This window comes from Felis catus, chromosome B4 (assembly GCF_018350175.1).
Source record: "Felis catus isolate Fca126 chromosome B4, F.catus_Fca126_mat1.0, whole genome shotgun sequence".
In the NCBI taxonomy this organism is placed as follows: domain Eukaryota; kingdom Metazoa; phylum Chordata; class Mammalia; order Carnivora; family Felidae; genus Felis; species Felis catus.
This window is the reverse complement of record NC_058374.1, coordinates 51846537-51870119: the sequence shown is the minus strand read 5'-3', so window position 1 is coordinate 51870119 and position 23583 is coordinate 51846537. Positions and strand designations below refer to the sequence as shown.

The 23583-nt window shown below is 35.1% G+C and overlaps 1 protein-coding gene across 5 annotated transcripts in view; it reads right to left on the bottom strand.

Annotated features, from left to right (window-relative positions):
* PIK3C2G (phosphatidylinositol-4-phosphate 3-kinase catalytic subunit type 2 gamma) overlaps positions 1-23583 on the bottom strand; it is a 347688-nt gene that overhangs the window by 171194 nt on the left and 152911 nt on the right. For all 5 annotated transcript variants that reach the window (XM_006933551.4, XM_045061454.1, XM_019834592.3 and 2 more), the window contains 2 exons: positions 22795-22888; positions 18699-18793 (listed from right to left, as the gene is read on the bottom strand). In XM_006933551.4, coding sequence (XP_006933613.3) covers positions 18699-18793; positions 22795-22888 — 189 coding nt within the window. The remainder of the gene's footprint in view (positions 1-18698; positions 18794-22794; positions 22889-23583) is intronic.

The window sequence follows — 23583 nt, the reverse complement described above, 5'->3', positions numbered from 1 at the left end:
TCGGCATGAGACTTTGAATGCTAAAGCCCAGATAGTCCAGGACCAACTGAGACACAGGGAAACAACTCACATATATGAGGATACATAGCATTTAGTGCTGAGTAGTAATAGAAATCAATTATTAAGAGCACTGATTATATTCTATATTTGCCAACTCTTGACTTGAAAAACTCAAAGAAATCATTATAGGAGAATTTAAGGAGGTCAGAAGCTTAGTCAGGAGAACAGATTCTGAACAATTAATTCCCGAACAATTTGATAAGCAATATCAACAAAAAGTTTGGCGATCCAGAGAGTCTTAACTGACTCTAGCCAAGAATGGAGAAGATTTAGAGAAGATATTTAAACTGGATATTGAGAGATGCCAAGAAGTTTTTCAGGAAAAAAGAGAAAAAGAGCATTTTAGTATCTTTATTTTTCTTAATTTTTTAAATGTTTATTCATGGGAGAGAGAGACAGAGAGACAGAGAGGTGGGCGAAGGGGAAGAGAGACAGGGAGACACAGAATCCAAAGCAGGCTCCAAGGGCTGAGCTGTTAGCACAGAGCCTGACGTGGGGCTCAAACTCATGAACCGTGAGATTATGATCTGAGCTGAAGTTGGACGCTTAACCAACTGAGTCAGCCAGGTGCCCCTTTAGTATCTTTAGACAGCAGGAAGATGCACTAGCACGTATGTTGGTGTGGTGTGACCATGAGTGCATTGAGCGAACAGTAGAAAATGAGGATGAAAAAGGACCAAATGTGTAGGGCTTACATGGTTTTCTATTTATGTATGTATTTACTTATACAATGTAGAAAAATAAAATTTAAATTAAATATGAAAAATGATGTAAAGGGAAGGTACAGATAGGAAAGGTGGACCCAGGAAGACAGGTGAGTATTCAGAATTCATACCACAGGGCTGTGTTAGAGGTCAGCTAAACTTTTGACCCCAAATATATAAGCAGCCAAAGGGAAGTAATGACATTTAATGAATGTTTACTATATGCCAGCCACTGTTCTTAACACTGTAAGTCTTCTGGTAGTTTTAAACAGCTTTGAATCTAGAAAAGATTTTTCAAAATTTTTCCTTGAAAAATTAAGTCACTTTACTAATTTTCAAATTAAAAAAAACATAAATTTCCTTAAGGTTTTTAAGTTTAACTTATATATCTTATATTATTTATAAATGTACCAAATTTTAGCAATGGCCTTCAGGAAGGGAAGGTCTTTAGTTACCGTCTTCCGAGTTAGAAACCTAACACCCTTAAACATTTTGAACTTCATTTATAAGTTGAGTATATTTTGAGTATATTCAACTTTCTTTTTAAGTAACTCAGTGGTCTGTCTTGACAGAGAACATTTTCTTATTATATCTACTACATAATACTGTAAATATTATAAATATGGTGCACTGTTTACAAAACTGTTTCATATGACTTATAAATGCAGTACCATTTCAACCTAAATCGCAAAGCTATTTGATTACTTGGTTAATCTGTTATTCTAAAGGCCAGATTCTCTTAAATATTAAAAAAAAAAAAAAAACTAAGGTGGCATACATACAAATATAGTAATAACTACTATAGTTTAATTCTCTCAAATATTTCTACACCTAATTATAAATCTGAAAAATAAATAATACCTTCTCAAATGTACCCAATCCTGATAATGTTGCAACTTGGTGGTAGTATGGGTGTATAGCGGGGTAGGTGGTAATGGTACTATCTTCTCTATTTTCATAAATGTTTGAACATATTTATAATAAAAAATGAAAACCCTTTGTCATTAAAAAAGCAAACATGCTATCTTCGAAACAATCTTGGAACGACCTTTCTAAGCAATTTTTGTGTTGCTTTCTTGGCTTTGATTAGGTTTTCTAAGCACCAGAGTGGATTCCTGGGTAGGATGCTGACCAGTTGAGACCTATTTTGTAATTTCTAGGTCAACAGCTTCCAACTGTGGGAATCTTTCAACCCATGTTCCTTAGATTCACATTAGAACTTACATAATTTTCCACCCTGACACTGACATTCTGCTATATCCCCTCATTCCTGACCTCCCAGCTCCTTATCTGTCTGCATGCTGCTGTGTCACTTAAATAAGTTTTACTTTTCTCTGGATCTTAAAATATTACAGGACTTTCCTTCTGGCTCCATAACCACTGAACTTAAGAGAAATTCTGATTCACATAAATTCTTGCCCTAATTACTTGAAGATTTTAGTAACAGGGTCACTTGTCACTCTCTCCAACATCATTTACATCACAATTTTTGGTGATTTCATTACCCATGAGATGAGTTTCTCAGTTTCCTGGACTCTCAATTCCTTTATCTCTTTTTTTGATGATGTCATCTTTAATATCAGTCAAACTCATGTTATATACTTGACCTCATTATTATCAGTGTTTGCAAATTCTCTTTCATTTCAATTTCAGGCATCTCATTCTCCACCCACCACCTCCTATTTTTCTAGTTCACTGCTTCTAGTAATCCTAATGCTTAAAATCTTTTTGTCTATGCAGACCTCTGTAATTCATCAGTTCTTTTAACTCTCCTCCCAACTTATGTCCTCACTTTTGTCCTTACACAAGTTTCATGGCTTATCACCATAAATTATAAATCATTATATTGACTGTCCTTTGCAAGTACCTTCAGTTCTCTTGCCTCCCTTGTTTCATGATATGCTATGGTAAACAACAATCCTGGTTAAATCCAACTCTCCACCTATTTTTTGGGCAAGAGGAAAAGCACACATCTTTCTAGTTGGCCCTACTTTAAATTTATAAGCAATAATTTCAAGTGAGTCCACTCTCCTCAAACTCCCAACACCTTCTGCCCCGTTTAGAAAATGATTTTGTTTCCTTCACTACACAAGCAATTACCATGATGTCTCTCCACCTACCTATTCCCGTCTATTTTTCATTTCTTCCTGTTACTATTCCTGGACTCTGTGCCAATCCTCTTTTGCCATAGAACCTAATCCTATCATTACTCAACACCTTTGCATGAGAAATTTTCCTATTTTCTTTGGTCTTATCAATGTTACCCTCTCTATTTTTTTCCACCAACATACAAAAAAGCTGTTATTTCTCCCATCCTAAACAAACCAACCAACAAACAAAAAAACAAAAAACAAAACAAAACTTCTGTCATGATTCCATTTTCTTCTTCAGCCACTACCCTGTATGTCCTTCCTTTTCCAGCATAACTCCAAAAGTTACTGTCTCTGACATGTCTCTGTTTCTTTTTTTTTTTTTTCAACATTTATTTATTTTTTGGGACAGAAATAGACAGAGCATGAATGGGGCAGGGGCAAAGAGAGAGGGAGACACAGAATCGGAAACAGGCTCCAGGCTCTGAGCCATCAGCCCAGAGCCCGACGCGGGGCTCGAACTCACGGACCGCGAGATCGTGACCTGGCTGAAGTCGGAGGCTTAACTGACTGCGCCACCCAGGCGCCCCAGACATGTCTCTGTTTCTTGAGTTTATTCCTACCAGACTTACACCTCCACTCCACTGAAATTGCTTTTTCAATGACTTCCAATGATCTTCATGGTGCTACTCAGATCTCAATATTACATGACCTATTAGCAGCATTTGACAAAGTTAATCATATTACTTTTAACCTTTCTTTAGTCTTTTAGGATTCAATACTTTCTTGGTTCATCTTTTAGATCTCTGACTGCTTGTTTTTAGTCTTATTTTCTGTTTCTGCCTTATCTCTTTTGCTTTTAAATGTTGGCTTTACTCCAATACTTGGACTTTTTTTCTTTCTCTCTGTTCTCATTCTTCTATGATATCACCTACTCTTATGCTTTTAAGTCTCATTTTGTGTTGGTATGATAATTCCTTCTTTTTTATTCTGTAGTCCAGATAAAGATGTTCAGTAGTAGCTGTTCCAGATTTTCATAGATCCAAACTGATCTTTTGGTATCTTTTTCCCACCTCTAGAAACATGCCCTCCTGAAAATCTATTCTTTCAATTGTTTGGGCATCAGTCTTGGTATCATCATTTAATTGTTTCTCTTATGCCCCTCAGCAATCCATCAGAAAATTCCATTCACTTTACTTTTATGGATAAACCCAGAATTTAATGATTTTTCACTCCTTCTGCTACCATACGCTGCCCTGAGCTACTATAACATTTTAGCTGGATTATTCCATTAGCTTCCTAACTGGTTATCTCGTTCCTGCCATTGTTCTTCTTCAGTTGATCCTCAACACAGCAGCCAGAGTGGTTCTATTAAAACATAAACCAAATCACTACTTTTACCTTCCCAGAACTCTCTAATGACTTCCCATCTTACTTAAATTAAAGCCCAAAATTCTAATAACGGCATAGAAATTTTTACATAACCTGTCCTCCCCTTTTTCCCTTTCCCCTCTGACTTCATTTCCTATTATTTTACCCCTTGCTCAGGTTAATTCAGCTCTACTGACTTCATTGTAGTCTCAGAAAGCTACATTGGTTTCTCTCTAACACCCTAAATACACACCTCAATGCCTTTGAATATGCTATTTCCTCTTCCTCATATTCTCTTTCTTAGATACCTAATAATCCATTCAGATGGACCTCACTGAGGTCTTTTCCCAAATGCCACCTTTTTAATGAGGACTTTCCTTGGTCTTCTATCTTAAAATTGCACCTCCCCATCCCTCATATTTATCATATTTCCTAATTGTTTCATTTTTCTCCATAGCTTTTATCAACATCTTATATCTTATTTCTCTTAAAAGCTATACAAGGAAGGATAGGGATTTTTGTTTTATCCCTTGCTATATCCTTGAAGACCACAACATGGAATGTACTTAATAATTTTTGTTAAATGAGTAAACTCTTCCTCTGAGATACGATCACAACTTGCAGGTGTAAGCCTGACACCTGGTTGGATTCTCTGAGTCACATGGCTATGTAACTCTACGGTCCCAAATCTTACACATTACATTAATTCTCACAACAATCTTCTAAAAATAAATGTTATTATTATCCTCATTTTAATGCCTGAGAAAACCGGTCTTATAAAAGCTAAGCACTTTGCAAAAGTCAGACACCTAATAAATAATAGAACCAGAATTTGCATTTAGGCACAGTGAAGTAGATTCTAAACTGTAAACTATTATTCTGTGAGTTAAGAAAGCCAACATTTTCATATATTAAAAACAAACTGGTTGCTTTGGAGAAACACAAGTTTTTCTGACACTGATAATAAAATAAAATTTATTCCATTGGATATTTTATATAGAATAAGACTAATGAATTTGATCTTGATTTTATGAGCACTGCAGAATCATTGAATTGGGCAGATGAAATAATAAACAATAGTAGTATTAATCAGGAAATCATGGTGTTCTGAGCTAAGGGTTTAGTGGAGATGGAGAGTACAGACTCATGAGATTTTATAAGTGATTTGGTAGATATAGAGGGAGATGGAAGAAATTAGTTAAGATACATAGATGAATAGTTAGGAAACTTGCTAGGAAAGTAAGCCAGAGTATGAGTAGTTGGATGAGCCTGAACAACAGGCAGACATCAGGAGTGGAGTTTCCATTGGCATTGAGCTCTAGATTGAGCATGCATGTACAATAAAGTCAAAATGTGAAAGGGCTAATAGATTATATTTCTGATTTTGAAACTCCAAATGAAGAGCCATTCCTAGTGATGAAAAGATTTAATATGAAGCCATGGAAAGTAGTTGTTGAAGTGTGAAGGAGCTAAAATTTATTGGTAAAATAGGATGTAAAGTGCTCTTGAGGCATTTTTTTAGCTGAATCATCCTTCCATTTAGAAATGAAACTGTCCAGAATGGTGGCAAGATGTGGGATGGTGAGAAATACTAGAAGTGTGTCCCAGAACTTTTCCCACTTACATGGTTTTTCCATTTACACTTAGATGAAATGTACATGAATTCGATCACAGAATTATAGATTTATGCCCACTTATCTGATAAGTTACTTAAGTTGGGGAGTGCTAATTAAAACATTCTTAAACTATACTCCAACAAATAAAGTGCCATCATTTGATTAAAAAATAAAAAGAAGAAAGATAAAGAGAGAAAACAGAAGGAGAAACATCTGTTAAGACTAGGAACTGCACAAGGCATATTGCATAATTTTATGTCACTTCACTCTCAGAAAAATTTCAATTCTTCCAATTATTGATTTACTCAATGTATATGTACTGAGTAGCTATAGGTGTCAGGTCTCATGGTAGGTATTTTGGTAAGTATTTTATTCCATTTCCTCATTCATGAGGAAAAGAGATTCAGGAATTTTAAGTCAATTAACCAGAACCAGATCCCATAGCTGGGATCACTAGTTGCCTCAACACAAAACACCAAAACTGGTGGGTACAGTGCTATCCAGAGGTTGGAACACCAATTGGGCCTAAATATAATATATGTACAGAAACAACAAATGACTTCTTGAAGATAACCATCTCTACATATCCTGGGTAAAGGAAAGAGAAAGGAGAACCATACAATCATCATTTGTCATTAACAAATTGTCAGATGGGCAGGAATTTCCAGGTGTGACCTTGGAAGTGAAACTTGTATAAAAGGCAGGTTTATCATTATACCTAAAGAAAAAATTATCTCACTGTATTCATAAGCTCAGTAATAAGGTTTATTACAAGTATTTTATACCAAAGGGATACATCATTCAAAATTTAAAAATCTAGCTTAATAATGGAAAAATCCAAGATAGCCACCAATCACGAATCATGAATTCTGTCCTGGTTCATGAGATGTTTCAGTGAGTTTCTATTTTCTCTTAGATGGTCTACAACGCTTTCCTAGTGTGGTAGGTTTAGCAACACAAGATCCATTCTCTTCCTGTGGTAAGGAGTTTGTTTGCTTGCTTATTTATTTATTTATTTATTTATCTATCTATCTGTAATAAGGTTTTTTTTTTAAATTTCAATTCCAGTATAGTTAACATGCATTATGCATTATTCTATTAGTTACAGGTGTACAATATGGTGATTCAACAGTTCTATACATCATACTCAGTGCTCATCATAAGTGTACTCTTAATCCCCTTCACCTACTTCACTTTTCCCCTACCCACTTCCCTTCTGATATGCTTTATTTTAAATGAGTACCCTCAATTAAAGTTATTTTTTTTCAATAAGAATATTTTTTACTTGAAGCTTACTACAAAATGTGTGGTCCCCAAAGGGGTTCTTTAAGTTCTTTGCCTTTTAAGTTCCCAACTTCTTGCATGAGTACAATTTTGCATTTGTAGTTCATAGCCATAATCCTTTAAAATAACTAAAGAACTAATGAAAATTTTTACACAGATTTTCTTCTTCTGAATTGTGCTAGCAGACAAGTGAGTGATGTGAGTGAGACAGAAGGTGGCTGTTGAAATGTAAAAACATGTATCAACAGGCAATCTGTGAATGTTGCTAGATTCCTTTGTCAAATTTCTCTGAAACTAAATGCACATATTTTCAACCTTTTCTGACACTTAGAATGTTTCATGATACTTTGCTCAACAAGTCTCTAAACTAGTTTATACAGTGACTTTTCTGCTCCCACTTCCACCCATTTCAGATTCTATTATTAAACTTTAATTTTAAATTTGAATTGGAACAAAACAAAGAAAGAACAGTGGTAGGAATGAGGAGTCAAAGGTCAAGAATCCAAGATCTAAGTTCTATGTAATTATTAATTTGTGATACGACCTTGGGAACTGGGATTTTCGGATAATTCTTATGCTTTCTAATTGATTAAAAATATATATCCTTTGGATATACCAAATATATATTAAAGATCTTGATAAACATGATCTCAGTTTAAGTTAACAATAACTCTGTTAGGTATAATTACAGTTCTTTTACAGATTATTAAAAAGATCAGGAGGTTAAGTAATTTTTCTAAGGCTATACAGCTAATAGACACCTGAGTTGGAATTTCTACTCAAGTATGTTTCTCCCCCTGCCAAAAGCATTCTGCTTTTTATTGTTTTTTCTTCTTTTATTTTTTTATTTTTTTTATTTTTTTAAAAAATTTTTTTCAACGTTTTTATTTATTTTTGGGACAGAGAGAGACAGAGCATGAACGGGGGAGGGGCAGAGAGAGAGGGAGACGCAGAATTGGAAACAGGCTCCAGGCTCGGAGCCATCAGCCCAGAGCCTGAGGCGGGGCTCGAACTCACAGACCGTGAGATCGTGACCTGGCTGAAGTCGGACGCTTAACTGACTGCGCCACCCAGGCGCCCCTATTGTTTTTTGATATACCCTTCATTATATTTAAGCAGGTGGAAGGTCATAGTATATAGGGCACAGGGACAAATTTGGCTATTCTACTTAATAGCATTGTACACTTAGCCTCTTTAAGTACTAATTTATTCCTCTGAAAGATGGACATGTTGGAGGTGTTGAGAATCGGTGAAATAATATGAAAAAGTGACTAGCATAGTATCTAGCACTAACTATATTATTTCTACCTGTCATGATAGGAACACTGAAGACACAGAATTAGATGGTTAGAATTCTTAGTGATACTTTATAAGTCACAGCCACATTAGAGTTGATAAACTTTAGTATTCTGGTCTTTATAGCATGGAAAGAACAGTAAAATATTCTAAAGATTATCCAAGTCACTATCTTATCCTCAATTCAATTCCTGAAGTTCCTTGGTCCTGGAAAGGGGTTCCCTGGACAATTAACACAACTATTTCCAAGAACAAATAATTGTGAAAGGATATGCTGAACTTGGGTTTATAACTCAAAGAGGATTTGAAAATCACTGAATGTAATGTTTAAAATTAACATGTTGAGACAGCAGAGTTGAAAAATAGACTCTAATATCTGTGGTAATTGCCTAAAATGGCTAGGAAGCTTAAAAAAACACGTTGCTTAAACCATGTTTATTAGCATTTGCTTATATTTTCTCTCTTTCACAAAAGAGCCATAAATTATGTATATAATAGGAACTCAATTAGAGAATAGATGAATGAAATAGTAGATGAATGAAATAGATGAATCAGGGAATAGATGAATGAAAGAGTAGATGACTAACATAAAACTCTCTTTCCTCAATATACTCATGCACTTTCTTGCATCTGTTCAAATTACCCTCACAACATTTAGTTACTGAAGCTGTAGATTAAGTGTTGTGAGATTTTGGAATCATCAATCAATTTATGTTAGCAGTTTATTGAGCAGCATCCTCTCTAAAAGTGATAGTAAATTTTACTTGGAATAAAATAATAAAAGTCCCACCATTTTGGTAAATTAATGACATTCATACCACCTAAGGAAACATAAGTACACAGTGCCCAATTTAAAAAGAAAGTGACATGTACATTAAGGTTCCTCCTTTTAACAATTTCAGATGACTAGACCTAAGCAACATATAATTATGTGGCATATCTGTCAAGAGTGGTTAGTGTTTCAGGCAGATTCTAGCGAAGACGAGCATTATTTGTGCAAGCTGTTCACTTGTCACTGGTCAAAAATGAATCATACATGTCAAAACAAAAGCAAGAATTCTAAGTTATTAAACGTGACAAGTATTTGATTAAAATATCCAAGTCTGGATTTTGTTGCACTAAAAGCAATACATGTGAATTCTTTAGACAAGGAAAAGCAAAGTAATTGTCTTTCTCTTGTAACAACAACAATACAAATGAAATAGAAAATCGAGTTAAAAGAAAAGCAAGAAAAACCTCCATTCAACCTTTCCAAAGAATGATCTTTTGATGAACAAACATAGAAAATAAAATAGAGCCTGAAAATAAAGGACTTACCCACCAGCTGATACAAACAAAACAACAGCAAAAAACTATCAATCTTCCCAGTCCCAAAAAAAAAAAAAAAAAAAAAAAAGCAACTAACCAACCAACCAAAATAGGATAGGAACCAGCAAAAAGCAGAAACTGCTCTGTAATTCCCCAAAACTCATACAGTCTCAACATAGAAAATTATATTTTAAAAAGATAGTAAGTGGCTTTTTACTAAAGATTTCCCCATGAAACACTTCTTATCAAATCACTAGGTATAACTTTTTATTTTTAATCAGGGTTTCAAGAAACAGCATAGTTAAGTCAATATAAAGCACTTCACACTGTAGACCCAATCATTGGTTAACATGTGATAGCTCTTCAAAAACTCTTATTCCAAAGGATCATATTTATCTGTAAGTCATGTAACTCAACTTCCCCCAATTACAGAGAGCTAGGGAAGTTCATTTTTTTTAAAAAGAGCAAAAGTGATTATTAGAGTACCAATGGTCAACTTACACATTTAATATAATATGATTTTACTATATGACTCATTTAGTGTAATATGACATAATTATATGCTGTTTTAAGTACAGTAGTCAAGAAAAGTTAACATGTAGGCAGTATAAATGTATATGGCATAATGATTTTTAAATTCATTCAACAGTGTTTATTAAATACCAATTACATATGCTATGTGCAATGTTTGCTGTTAAGGATGGATGATTAAGGTAGGGTCTCACAATCCAGAAAGAGAACATAGGGTTTTATCTAAACGAAACCTAGTCTTCCCTTCATAACTGAAAAAGAATCAGATTTTGTTCACATATCAAAATCTTCAGGGAAGATGATGAGTTTAGAGGTATATAATAAATATTCTAAACCAATTAAGTCAGTTTACCTGCTTGCCATCTAATCAGGTGATTGGCTCAGGATAACATGTGACCCAATTCTGGCAAATCTTAAAGGAACTCAACTCTGCTATGAAGTTTATAAGAAAATTTTTTTTATTGAGTAAGAATCGGCCCCTTTTCTTTTGCTACATGGTGTCACCTGTGGCAGTCTCCTTGTAACCATGATCTGGACTAAAAACAAGTAAACACATTGGAAATGAGAAACAAAAATATGCAAAGAAACTGGGTTTATGATAAAATTGGTTAGCTGCTGCAATAAAAAACTCTGGAACCACTCAACTAATGAACTTCTTGTTATATGAGATAATTAATTTTTCATATTGTTAAAGCCAGTTAAATCAGCATTTTCTGTTACTTGTAGCCCAAAATATTTTAATGAAAAGGTAAATGGTGAAGTAAGCAAAATATATAATATGCTAAGAACTATATCGGTAGTGGGTACAAGGGCTGAGACATCCTCAAAGAGGATAAAAAGTTGAGCTGAGTCCTAAAGGACTCTGTGTAACAACAGGACAACTGCATTTCAAGAAGAGAGAAATGCCATGTATAAAGCAATCAAGGCATGAAAGATCTCTGAAAATTTGAGTAACAACTTGGGAATAGAGAAGTCTATGTTTGGATGTAGAAAGCCATACAAAATGGGGGTGGAAAGTAGGCAGAGTAGAAATTATGAAAATGTATTTCAAGGTCATATTTAATTGGAATTACAGAATTATGCTAGCTATCTGTGTGTTACCCTGGAACGATACCCTACTTTATGAGTTCTGGACCAAATTGTATTACATAGAGATTATACCAAGAGCTATGTGGAGTATGGATGGGCTGGAGATAGGTAAGAACAGGAGGAGAGGGAGGAGGGGGGGAGGAGGAGGAGGAGAAAGAGAAGGAGAAGAAGGAGAAGGGGAGGAGGAGGAAGAGGAAGAAGAAGAGAAGAGGAAGAAGAAGAAGAAGAAGAAGAAGAAGAAGAAGAAGAAGAAGAAGAAGAAGAAGAAGAAGAAGGAGAGGAAGAGGAGGAGGAGGGGGGAGGGAAAGAAGGGGGAGGAGGAAAAAAACAAACAAAAATTAGAAGGCCTTCTACTTGCAATAGTCCAAGTAGGTAATACTGGACTTGAGCTTGGTAAAAAGGCTTGAGCTAAGGTGCTAGGCATAGAAATGAAAAAGAGACAAATTTAAGACATTGTTAGGAGAAGCAATAGTTAGGTCTTAAGGACTAATTAAATGAGGAAGGTGATTGGATAATTTTTCTGTGTTGGATATCTTGGTAGTGGCTGTTAACCAGGATACTGAATACAAAAAACGAGGTTTGGACACAGTGTGGGCAAGGATTGAAAAAGAAAGGGAGCATAGGGATATTTAATTCAGTTTTGAACCTCTTGGGCTGAGACACCAGTTACCCAGCATAGCTACATAAAAAACTTAATAATGATCTATCTAGATAAAATGGTTTAAAAATATACCCATATGTTAAGTCAACTTGGAAATACAGAATTGTTGGACAAAAGACATTTTTAGAGGATGTCTGCCAAAATGATTATTCTTAATCAGGTAGTTAGGCAATAGTCTTTTTTGTCTGTTGAGATTAATCTTAGTTTTTGAAAAGAAAGCCAATTAATATATATGAGGGTGCATACTGGTTTTCCTTCCATGTCCTCTTTCTCTTGGCCAAATTTCTTGATGGCCAAATTTCTTGAGTCACCCACATTGTTTCACCTCCATGGCAGACAATGCTGTGGGTTTACCAGCTCAAGCAGCATTTTGCTTCTGTACATAGCTAGATACTTGGTCCACTTTCTTATATTCTCTTGCATGTAGGTAGAGCCTTGTTACTGACTTTGGCCTATGAAATGTAGGCAAAAGTGGCATGCCTCTAGACCTGGCATCTGAAAATACTTTTGATATGATGCTCTGGTTTTCTCTCTTTTTTAAAAACTCTGGATATAGGTACAGGGAATCTGAGTGAGAACTCCAAACCCAGGGGACAACTGAACCACAAGATGGAAGCCCGGCAAGTACTATCAATGTGCTACTACATTCCCATTCTGTTACCAGTCCAGATCTTTCTCCTGCTTTTTAGGCTTCTATGTCTAATTGCTTACTGGGTTTTTTACTTAGAAGGAAACTAAAGATGAATTTTACTTACATTTTATTATTGCCAAGTTCTGAACTGGAGCATGGGAATTTATTTTCTAACTCATTTAACTTGATGAAATGGGATGATTTGAATTGCATTAGCATATTGCTGGTTGCTTAAGTAAATAGTGTTTTTGAAAAAACTGAGTCTTGGTTTTTTATAATATAAAGTCTTGCTTTTATATAGTATGTATTAAACAATAAGTGCAAACTGAGACTAAGAAAATTACTCAGAAATTGTTTTCTTATCACTCATGGCTTCATAGTAAAACTAAGAGAACAGATTTAATGTTTTAGGTATGAATCAGGAACCACATAAGAAAAATTCTGGGAAAAACCTACTGTTTCCTTCAAAACTCCTTCAAGTATACAGTGTTTTTGGAGCCTACTACACACACTTATAAATTAATATTATAATTGATAGTACTTGTGAGTCATGCTCATACGTAAAACTTCTGAGTATTAGATATAGAGATCTCAATTTACTATATTGTTTTCTTTTCAGTTTTGCTTTAAAGTTAAGGAAAAGCCACTACTTTAGTATTTTAATGAGCACCTAATTATGGATAGAAAGACAAACAAACATTTTATGAATTCTTTGAGTTGTACTTTCTTTGGAAGTAGATATTGAATTGCCAAGAGACCTGAATTGGGTATTAGATGTCATTAAAAAAAGATATTTTAATCTCAATTCTTTAGCTAGCTAGATGATTGTAATTGGAAGAATCACTTGTTGAAATCCTTTACTGGGTAAAAAAAAAGTGCTATAGCAGTTGATTTCTAAGGCTCCATTCTACTCCCAAATCCTATAACTCTATGAATATTTATTAGTCTATTTATTTTGGAAGCCAAATTCAAATATTATTAAAAGACAAAGACAATTACTAAACAGAATGCCTTTTTGTTGACCATATATTTTGTTAGCTAAATTAAGGCTGCAGTCTGATTGGAAAACAGTGAAAATTAAGCAGCATAGTGTTGTTTTTCAAGGACTTACCCCAAATCTTTAGCATTAACGATGACAGAGGAAGACTGATATTATTATAGGGACACCAGATTACTATCTAAGGAAGCAGTGATATAATGGCAGTGTCTATTCTACTGAAAATTGTTGGAGAGTGGATTAGAAAGTTCAGTTCCCAAAGGCCAGATCTGGTCTAAGTTACAACATTTGAGGTCAGTATGTATGCACAAAATGTTCATTTTTATAGCTCTTGACTTTTTAAAAAAAAACAAAATAGAAGAATTTGAAGGGGAAATAATTTAAACTATGGATAAATTTAAGGTTGACCTTTATTCCTGGCTATTGTATTGATTTGAGATAGAACTTTGTTTAAGATTCTAAAATTCTATTTTCATATGTATTTAATTAAAAAAAAAATAACACACATGGGGCACCTGGGTGGCTCAGTTGGTTCAGTGTCCGACTTCGGCTTACATCATGATCTCGCTGTTCCAGAGTTCAAACACCGCATCGGACTCTGTGCCGACAGCTCAGAGCCTGGAGCCTGTTTCAGATTCTGTGTCTCCCTTTCATTCTCTGTCCCTCCCCCGCTTGTGCTCTCTCTCTCTCTCAAAAATAAACATTAAAATAATAATAATAATAACACAAATGATATAAGATAATTTAAAATTACATTCTGTTTTTAAAATCTTTTTATTTAAAGAACTATATGACTTAACATAAAATAGAAATAAAACAGAAAAAAAACCCAGCTGTTCCTTTATTGTGCCTTAACTAGAAAATTATGCTAATGCATTTTACAGATTATAACATAAAACGTAAACTTTCTTAAAAATATCCATCACTTTTTTTCAGGTTGGTTGAGGTAAAGAATAGCTATTGTTAGCTTAGCAAATTGCTTTATTGGAGAGATTTTATCCTGTGTATACTTTGCTGAGAACAATACATGAAAGACGATTATAAGAGATCAATATTAAACGACAGCAAGCCATATCTCTACCTTATAAAAAAAAGTAAAGCAATAATTTATTATTCATTACATTGTAAAAGTAAAAGGTGAATTAGTAGTAATGTAATGATTCTAGAAGGTAAAGGACTGAGGCTTTAAAACCATCTATTGATTCTGTATTATGCATGCTCTATTACACTGTGATAACTCCGTAAAGTACAGCTCTTTACTCTTTCTTCAGGGAGTGTTTCAGATACCAAAGTAGAGAGCACTTACCTCCTTTGTGTATACATTTGTATGCCTGTATCGATATTTAACTCTGACAGAATGGGAGTGCACGTTTAGGCTTTTTTATTTACTTGATGGCCAGCCCTGTCTCTCTACCTTGTCGTTACATTTTGGATGGATTACTGTAAGGTGGACAGAATTTGTTGTCAGTTCTCTCCTTCTAGTCTCTTCCCACCACATAGCCTGTGAGCTTGTCTAGGCAAGGACTGTTCTGTTTTATCCTTAATAGTTCAACGATGCCTAGTATCTCAATGTTTGTCACATAAATGAACAAATGCTAACCTAATTCATCACAAGCACTATGATCTGAACATATATACACATATATACATACACATTAGAAGAAAACTTCTGGGAGGGAACAATATTTAACCTAAAGGAATGACTCACTAATGATAAAATTTCAGGTATCAGGTGTGACATATTTAGGAGAAGGGGTGAGAGGGACATGTGTGACTTCAAATCACATGATGCAACATGTCCACATTATTTTGCTTTATTTAGAGTATTTCCTCCTTTGAGAAATTACCCCAAAATTCTAGAGGAGAAAAGTTTAGGACTGAGTGTTTAGAAAATGAATGGGCAGATTTTGCATCATCTCAATTTTAAGAGTGGCAGATTAAAGCTCATAGGATTTGATCCTTCAATGCCGTTGCTGTCTTGGGAACCCCTTGTGGTGCCAGAAATACCATTGTCTTAAGTCATTCAGGACCAGCAGACACTGCTGAAACAACTTGTTCTTTGAGCCCTAATTCGTGACTTCCGCTCACACTCTCCCTTCAATCCAGTCTTGACTTTACTAGTGATAGGCATCAATCCCCTGAAATTGCCCTAGCCTTCCTTGCCAGCTCTGGTTTGACATCAAGTCTGACTGACTGCTCAAGCAGCCCTCTTCTGCCCCCTTCTGTCACAAGTCTGCATGTGCACAGCTGGACCCAGGCAAGTTAATCCCATTCATTCATTCAATAATAATTTATTGAATATTTTCAAACACCACGTACCATACTAGCAAAAATTAGTATTAGTACTGTATAGAAACAAAATTGCTGCACTTAAGAGTTTGAAAATGGGAGCTTCACCTCAGGCTTTCCCTATACTTTGAAGGGAACACTTTCAGATTTTTGTAACATGTGACTTAAGTAACAATTCATAAAGGATCCATGTTATAAAATGGTTCCCCGCCACACAGATTTTGATTCAAACTGGTTCTCTCTCGGGGCTTATTCAGTCAGACTTAAGAGTATGAAAGATGGCAGCATTGCTGCGCAATTTACAACAGATCCTATAGCATACCGATTCTCTAATTAAAAAACAAAAACAACATATATTTTAAAATCTTTACCTTAAACAGAGAAATGCTCATCTTAGGTCAGGTGATAGAGCTATGTAAGAGATATGGAGTTACAGGGCTTGGTAAACAATTGGACATGTTAGTGAGGAACAGGGAAGATCCAAGCCCTGGGTGAGCAGGGCAAGATGTTGAGTTCCATGTTGAACATGCTGAATCTGAGGAAGTGAGAGCTCATCCAAGTGAAAAATAAAATCATTAAATTGTATGGATTTATTTGTTTAAGTGTATCATGGAGGGTCTGAGCTGCATCTTTAACATTTTAACTCAAACATTCTATATACAAATATCCCCTAAGCTTGATGCTAGGTGCAAGGTATTTTTTTAAACTCCAGGCCATGTTTTAAATATGATTAATATTGGGGCGCCTGGGTGGCGCAGTCGGTTAAGCATCCGACTTCAGCCAGGTCACGATCTCGCGGTCCGGGAGTTCGAGCCCCGCGTCGGGCTCTGGGCTGATGGCTCAGAGCCTGGAGCCTGTTTCCGATTCTGTGTCTCCCTCTCTCTCTACCCCTCCCCTGTTCATGCTCTGTCTCTCTCTGTCCCAAAAATAAATAAAAACGTTGGAAAAAAAATATTTAAAAAAAAATAAACATGATTAATATTATTTCATGCTTAGGATATTTTTCCTGGTACTTTTTAAATTTAAGGTTTAAAAGGATGTAGGGATTTTAAAATCTCCCTCCTTGTTTTCATTTTCCTCTTCCCATATTCTTACAAATTAAGCACTCAAGAACAAACATTTCATTTGTAATTTATATTCTTTTCTATTCCTTCTATACTACTCTCTTTTTGACTCAGTGAGAGGTGAAATGGGTTTTGTTTTTTCTTTCTTTTCTTCATTAGGGTGAGAATTATACAGAGAAAGACCTTCCTTGCAATTCTTTGGAAAGAGTGACATAATTAAATTTATTGTGAACTTCCAAGTATGACACTGATTTACAACTTTGTTTGCATTCACTGTTGCCTTTCAAATGACTCCAATTTTCATGCTACTTTAGCAAATGAAGGACTTACTTTGGGGGCACATGTATTACAACAATCATTACTCTAGTAGAGAAGTCCTTAATATTTTATTCTACTTTTTAAAGATATCTTTTTGAATTATATTTTATATACATATTATATTTTGGTTCAAATATTTAAATCAAGATCATTATCAGGTCATGTCACTTTTTAACATCCTTTAATTTTCATAAACACATGTCAAAAAAAGTGAAAAGCACAAAAAATAAGTGAAGTTTTAAAGGAAATAACCACTGAGTTTGACTGAGTTCTAGTTTTACTATGAGAGCAGAAGACCACCAAGTGTATCTACTTAACTTCCCCTAGCTAGGTAGCAGCTGATTGAAAACCTGAGGAGCGTAAGACTTCATTTACAGCTTGATCTAAGAGTCTATTCAGTGACTGGCCCAGTGCTGGTCATGTGTGTGATGCCTCACTATACTGACATAGTAGAGGAAAATGTTCTGCTTTTTATATTAGGTATTTAAAATAAAAATGAACATCAGAATAAACACTGGTGGTTGATAGTTTCTTGTACCTCTACTTTCCTATGAAATGCTTGAGTTATTTTCATGGGAAGAATGGTGTCAATATGGGTAACATTCCTCGAAGCAGAAAAACATACTCAAAAGCTAGACTTTTTTTCTACTAATTAAAGTTCTTCACTAGCAGTTGAAGCTAGTAAATGATGCCTGCCATACATATGTGAGGACAAAAGATAGGTCTATTTAATTTGTGGATCATTGATATTTGTAATTAAAAGTTTTACTATGAAGGTGAGTCCACAAGTTTAGTAATAAAAGTAGGAAGTATGGCATCCAATGAACATCGTGTTCAATAGGATCAAGAATAGGTGATAATGGAAGAAGATAATGGAGGATAATATCTCTTAAGTTTTATTTCTCCACTAACAACATTCAAAATTTATGTTTGGAGAAAAGTTGAGTACCCTAGGGATTTGCAACACCAAGTATATGTTAGCCTTCACTATTCACCACTGAATTGTACAAAAATTACTTTTAAAGCACACATTCTTCCCAAACATCCACTATCTCATAAGTAGATTTTATACTGAAATCTTCAATGAATAGATATGACCACAAATAGCACAGGTGATTTAAAACTACAGCAAAGCTATCATCCGGATTTAAAATTCTGATTGGATGTAAACAGAAGCAACTGTACAAAGGGGAGAATTTGAAGACAATGACAGTTAAATTATACTCATAAATAAAAATAACCTTGACAAACACTCAACTTTGGCAGAGATTTAAGTAGAGGTTTATATCAATGACAAGGGAAGAAATCTTCCACTTCTTCCAAAGCTCTATGGAGAGAAATTGACAATTAAAAAAAAAAGTCATCTTGTCCTATTTTAGTTAATCTTACCAGTAAAGACGATGGGCAATCTGGATGCTTTGCAATGAACGGTGCAATAGGAGTTGTACTAGAGGACTTTCAAGGTTCCATTCAAACTTGGCAGCCTGAAGTAAGAGATATAATTACTTACTTCTCTTCTCAGTAGCAAAATTATAGCAGACTACAAAGGGACTTAAGAGGCTTAAGAAAAGACAAGGGGAAACAGCATAAACATCTTAACAAAATGTTAATATCATTTTTGATAACCTTATTAGCTGGTGTATAATAACATAAAACACACATCACACAATTTGGATTTGTGTAGTCTCTTTCTTATTTATGCTTTAGTATCACAGGATAATAAATAGAGCAGATGGTTGATGGAGTTCAACCATGCCTAGGAGAATCCTGGAACCCACAAAAGTAAATAATATCATGATTAGTGTCCTAGATATAAAAATGTCACTATTAAACAGTAGATATTTGTCTTCTTTGGGGAATGAAATTAATCCATATTCAAAGCCTTAGCTGAAATCACCAATTGATATGTCAGTATTAACCTGCAGAACTTGACATGTTACTTAGAGGTTTCAAAGCTGATTGTTGCCACCCTAAGCCACCCATCCTGCAATCCTTTCCCTCATCTCCACTCTGAACAGCTCTTTAGGAGTTTCTAGGATACCCAACCTGGTGGAAAATACATACAGCAATGGCAGCCCCTAATATCCTGTGGACCTAATTCAGACTTCCACCTGTACTCTGCAGGGACCTCACTATCAGTACGCAGTACAGTACCTGGGCCCCATCATCATCCTAGAAATTCAAATATGTTGTGAAAGTGAAAACCAGGCTCTCCTGATAAAAGTTTCCATCCCTGCGTAAGAGGCAAGGCTTCTATCTTTAGCTGCTCAATAGCCATTTAAGTCACACACACACACAGACACTCATACACAGAATTTAAGCCAGATTACATACTATAGTGCAGAATTTAAGCCAGGTCCTATACTATAGTACAACAGATAAAAGTGGGCACAACATGCATTCAGATACACACCGGAAGAAGTACCTCAATATGCTGACCATACTCAAGGATGAGAAAGTTTATAAATTCCTAAGGTATAAGAGTGCCAAAGATGATTTCAGCAAATTTGCATAAACTCTTCATGCTGTCTGAATGTATAAAGATCATAATGTATGTTGTCTTAAACTGCAGCTATGGCTTTCTTTCACTTACTTGCTAATACTGGGCTGACTAGGTCATAAATTGTGTTTATGACCTAATCGTATATCATATAAGCACATGAGCAAGAGAGGTGTCTTGGAATTTACTTCCATGCTTTTCTTTTTAGATTTCCCCATTATTTCTTCTTGATGCAATAACTACTTGTTGCTCTTAAATTGCTTCATTGTTTCTAAACTATAAAGCATCACTCTGTGTACTGATACAATTTTTCCCCTAAATGCTACCTCACCATCTAGGAGGGAGGCAGGCAATATTTCTGGTGCACACTGCATTATTATGAAATGTTCTTGGAACCTACCCACATGGTGTTGACCTGTGGTTTGCAGTAACTTCTGGGTCTGTGTCTTAATTGCTTTCTGTCTATGAACAATATGTCCTGTTTTTGTTATGGTCTTACAGTTTTATCTTATTGCTTTAATATATCCTGCATAATGCTAACAAGATAATATATAAAATAACACACTTCAAGAAAATAATGAATGGGGTAGAATTTTTTGTTTCAAAAGTTTTTATGTTTTTGAATTTTTTTTAATGTTTATTTATTCTTGAGACAGAGGGAGACAGAGTGTGAACAGGGGAGGGGCAGAGAGAGAGGGAGACTGAATCCAAACAGGCTCCAGGCTCCGAGCTGTCAGCACAGAGCCCTATGCGGGGCTCAAATTCATGAACCATGAGATCATGACCTGAGCCGAAGTCAGATGCTTAACCGACTGAGCCACCCAGGTGCCCAAGAGTTTTTATGTTTTTAAACTTTTGAAGGCAGGAGAGAACGTGGAAGTTTAATGGCAAATTCTATAATAAATGTTTTGAAAATTCTTCCTAATTTTATTTTTCTAGCCATTTCTTTCCACCTCAAATCATTTTATAAATTTCACTTTTTTTCAAACATTTATTTACTTTTGGGAGAGTGCAAGTGGGGGTGGGGCAGAAAAGGGGACAGAGGATGGGAAGCTAGCTCTACAATGACAGGAAGTGGGTTCTTCGATGACAGGCTGACAGCAGCGAACCGGATGTGGGGCTCAAACTCACAAACTGCGAGATACTGCCCTGAGCTGAAGTTGGATGCTCAACTGACTGAGCTACCCGGGTGCCCCTATAATCTTCATTTTTAGTTTTTTATTTTTATTTTTATTTTTAATTTCTGTAAGTTTTTACTTATGTATGTATGTACGTATGTATGTATGTATTTATTTATTTATTTATTGAGAGAGAGAGAGAGAGAGAGAGAGAGACAGAGAGAAGAGAGAGCACAAGCAGGGGAGGAACAGAGAGCAAAGAGGAGAGAATAATCCCCAGCAGGTTCCACACACTACAGAGCCTGATGCGGGGCTCGGACCCATGAACTGTGAGATCATGACCTGAGTCGAAGTCAGACACTTAACCAATGTGCCCCTATAATCTTCATTTTTAATTAGAGAGTAACTCAGTGCTTCCTAATTGTACTTCTGTGCATTTGCTGTTGGATTCTGTGTGCACCTTGTCTTATGAATTTAGACTTGCAGGTTTATGGCTCTCAGAAATATTCCTGATGCCAAGTGTATTGATTCAGACTGTCATTTCAAAAAATTTTGTAAAAGGTTATTATTTTTTTTTTTTGATTAGGGTAAGATAGAGCATGTTGCCCATACTCATGAGCCATGAGATGAATAGTGTTCCTACAAGTTAGATTAATTTTTATTTTCACCACACTATCCTGGTAAGTATAGAAAAATCACAACTATAAGGATTGTTAGAAGTAACTCTATGGTACAACTATTTCTAGACCAGCTCTCTCTCTAGGAGTCCTTCAGAGGAGTATATATTCCATGTGCAAAGCAATATGGTATTCAAGTCACTGATAGAGGTTTTTCCCTATTACTTTCAAAGTTTTCTGTCCTAAATGTTCAGAAGCTGAGGCACTTGGCATTTAAAATAGCTTGCAATTACAACCAGACCTTTCAGATAAGAACACATCTGAGTTACAAAAATGAAACAAAAATGAAAAACATCAAGACCATTATATTTGAACTACCTATTCAGCCCTTATTTCATAGTCAACTTGGAAAAAAAATATTCTTTGTAGTTTGGGTATTACATGGTCATTTGTAAGATGTATAGTTGTTTATAGTTCAGAATATTCAGATTAAATCAGTCTTTGCTCATATTTCTATATAAATTTATATTATTTTCTAAAATTACTCCAACATTGTGATATTTAATGTTGTGGCTAAAATGCAGTATCTGTTGGCAGAATTAGAGTATTATCTTATTAAACTACTTTTATAGGTTCATAATCAATATTAGAACATCCTAAGGAAAGGCAAGAAACACATATGTTATGAGTAAAAGACTGTTTTTCACATAACATTTATTTGATTAATTTTTAATTGTTCTACATAGATGAAAAGATTTCATCACCAGCATTTCTAACCCCTCCTTCCAGTTCTAATTAATAAGTGAAGTTGTTTTTTAAAAAAATTCTTTTTTGGCTTTTATATACCTTTTTTGTAACTACCAATTTGGGCTAAAGAATTTCTATGTTATCCATGTTGACACATGAGCTATAGTTTAGCTCCTGGCTTGCCAAATTACAATATCACTTTTAAGTCGTCTGTTGTGGAAACTTTTAAAAATTTTTTTTAAATATTCCTTTTTTGAGAGGGAGACAGAGCATGAGCAGGGGAAGGGCAGAGAGAGAAGGAGACACAGAATCCGAAGGAGCCTCCAGGCTCTGAGCTGTCAGCACAGAGCCCAATGCTGGGATCAAAATCACGAACCATGATATCATGACCTGAGCCGAAGTCAGGCACTTAACCAACTGAGCCATCCAGGTGTCCTGGAAACTCTTTTTAAAAAATTATTGGTTAAAATCCTGGAATCCTTTGGCAACTCTGTGGTTCTTACCTGAACTAGCTGTGGGAGATAGTCCAGTAGTTCATCATTCAAGAGGTTGTCTAATTGTTGAACTGCCACTTTACGAATTTCTTGATCTGGAAAACTAATACAAAGTATATATATCTATTAAGCTATTAATGGTATGGAATAATCCATGAGAAATGTCAGGGAGAAGAGAGAATGAATTCCACCCCCAGCACGTAAGATAAAATAATAATCTCACAATCAATTAAGATGATAATTAGCACCAAATTATTTTTCCACATTCTCTACTCTCGTATGAACTGAAGTAAAATGCCCTTTCAACTAGATTTCCTTGGAAACTTGGGTTTAAGTCAGAATTGTTAGCTTTCTCGTCTATAAAGGATTGTAGGATAGCTAAAATCTTGAAACTCTTTGCCGTACATTTTGCTAAGAAAATTATTACCAGTTGGAGACCTGATAGCTTATATAATTAAAAATGGGATATAATATATTTAAATGAGTTTTGACTAGGTCATAATGAAAAACCAGAAATCTAAAGTACCTTACAATAAATAAACAACAATAATTTAATAAGACTAAATATTACTAGAATATGAAGTTCTTGAGGGTAACTGCCTTATTCAATTTTGGACTGCATATGTCTGTTGTAAGATTAAGCACCCATTAGACACTTAATAAATGTTTGTTACTGAACTAAATTTATGAAGGTATTTAGCATTTGAAAATCTATTCCAGAAAACAATTAATCCTCAGATGGGCTCCTCAGACTGCCATCATCTTGTTCCATCAGAAGAATTAGATTCAATTATCTCC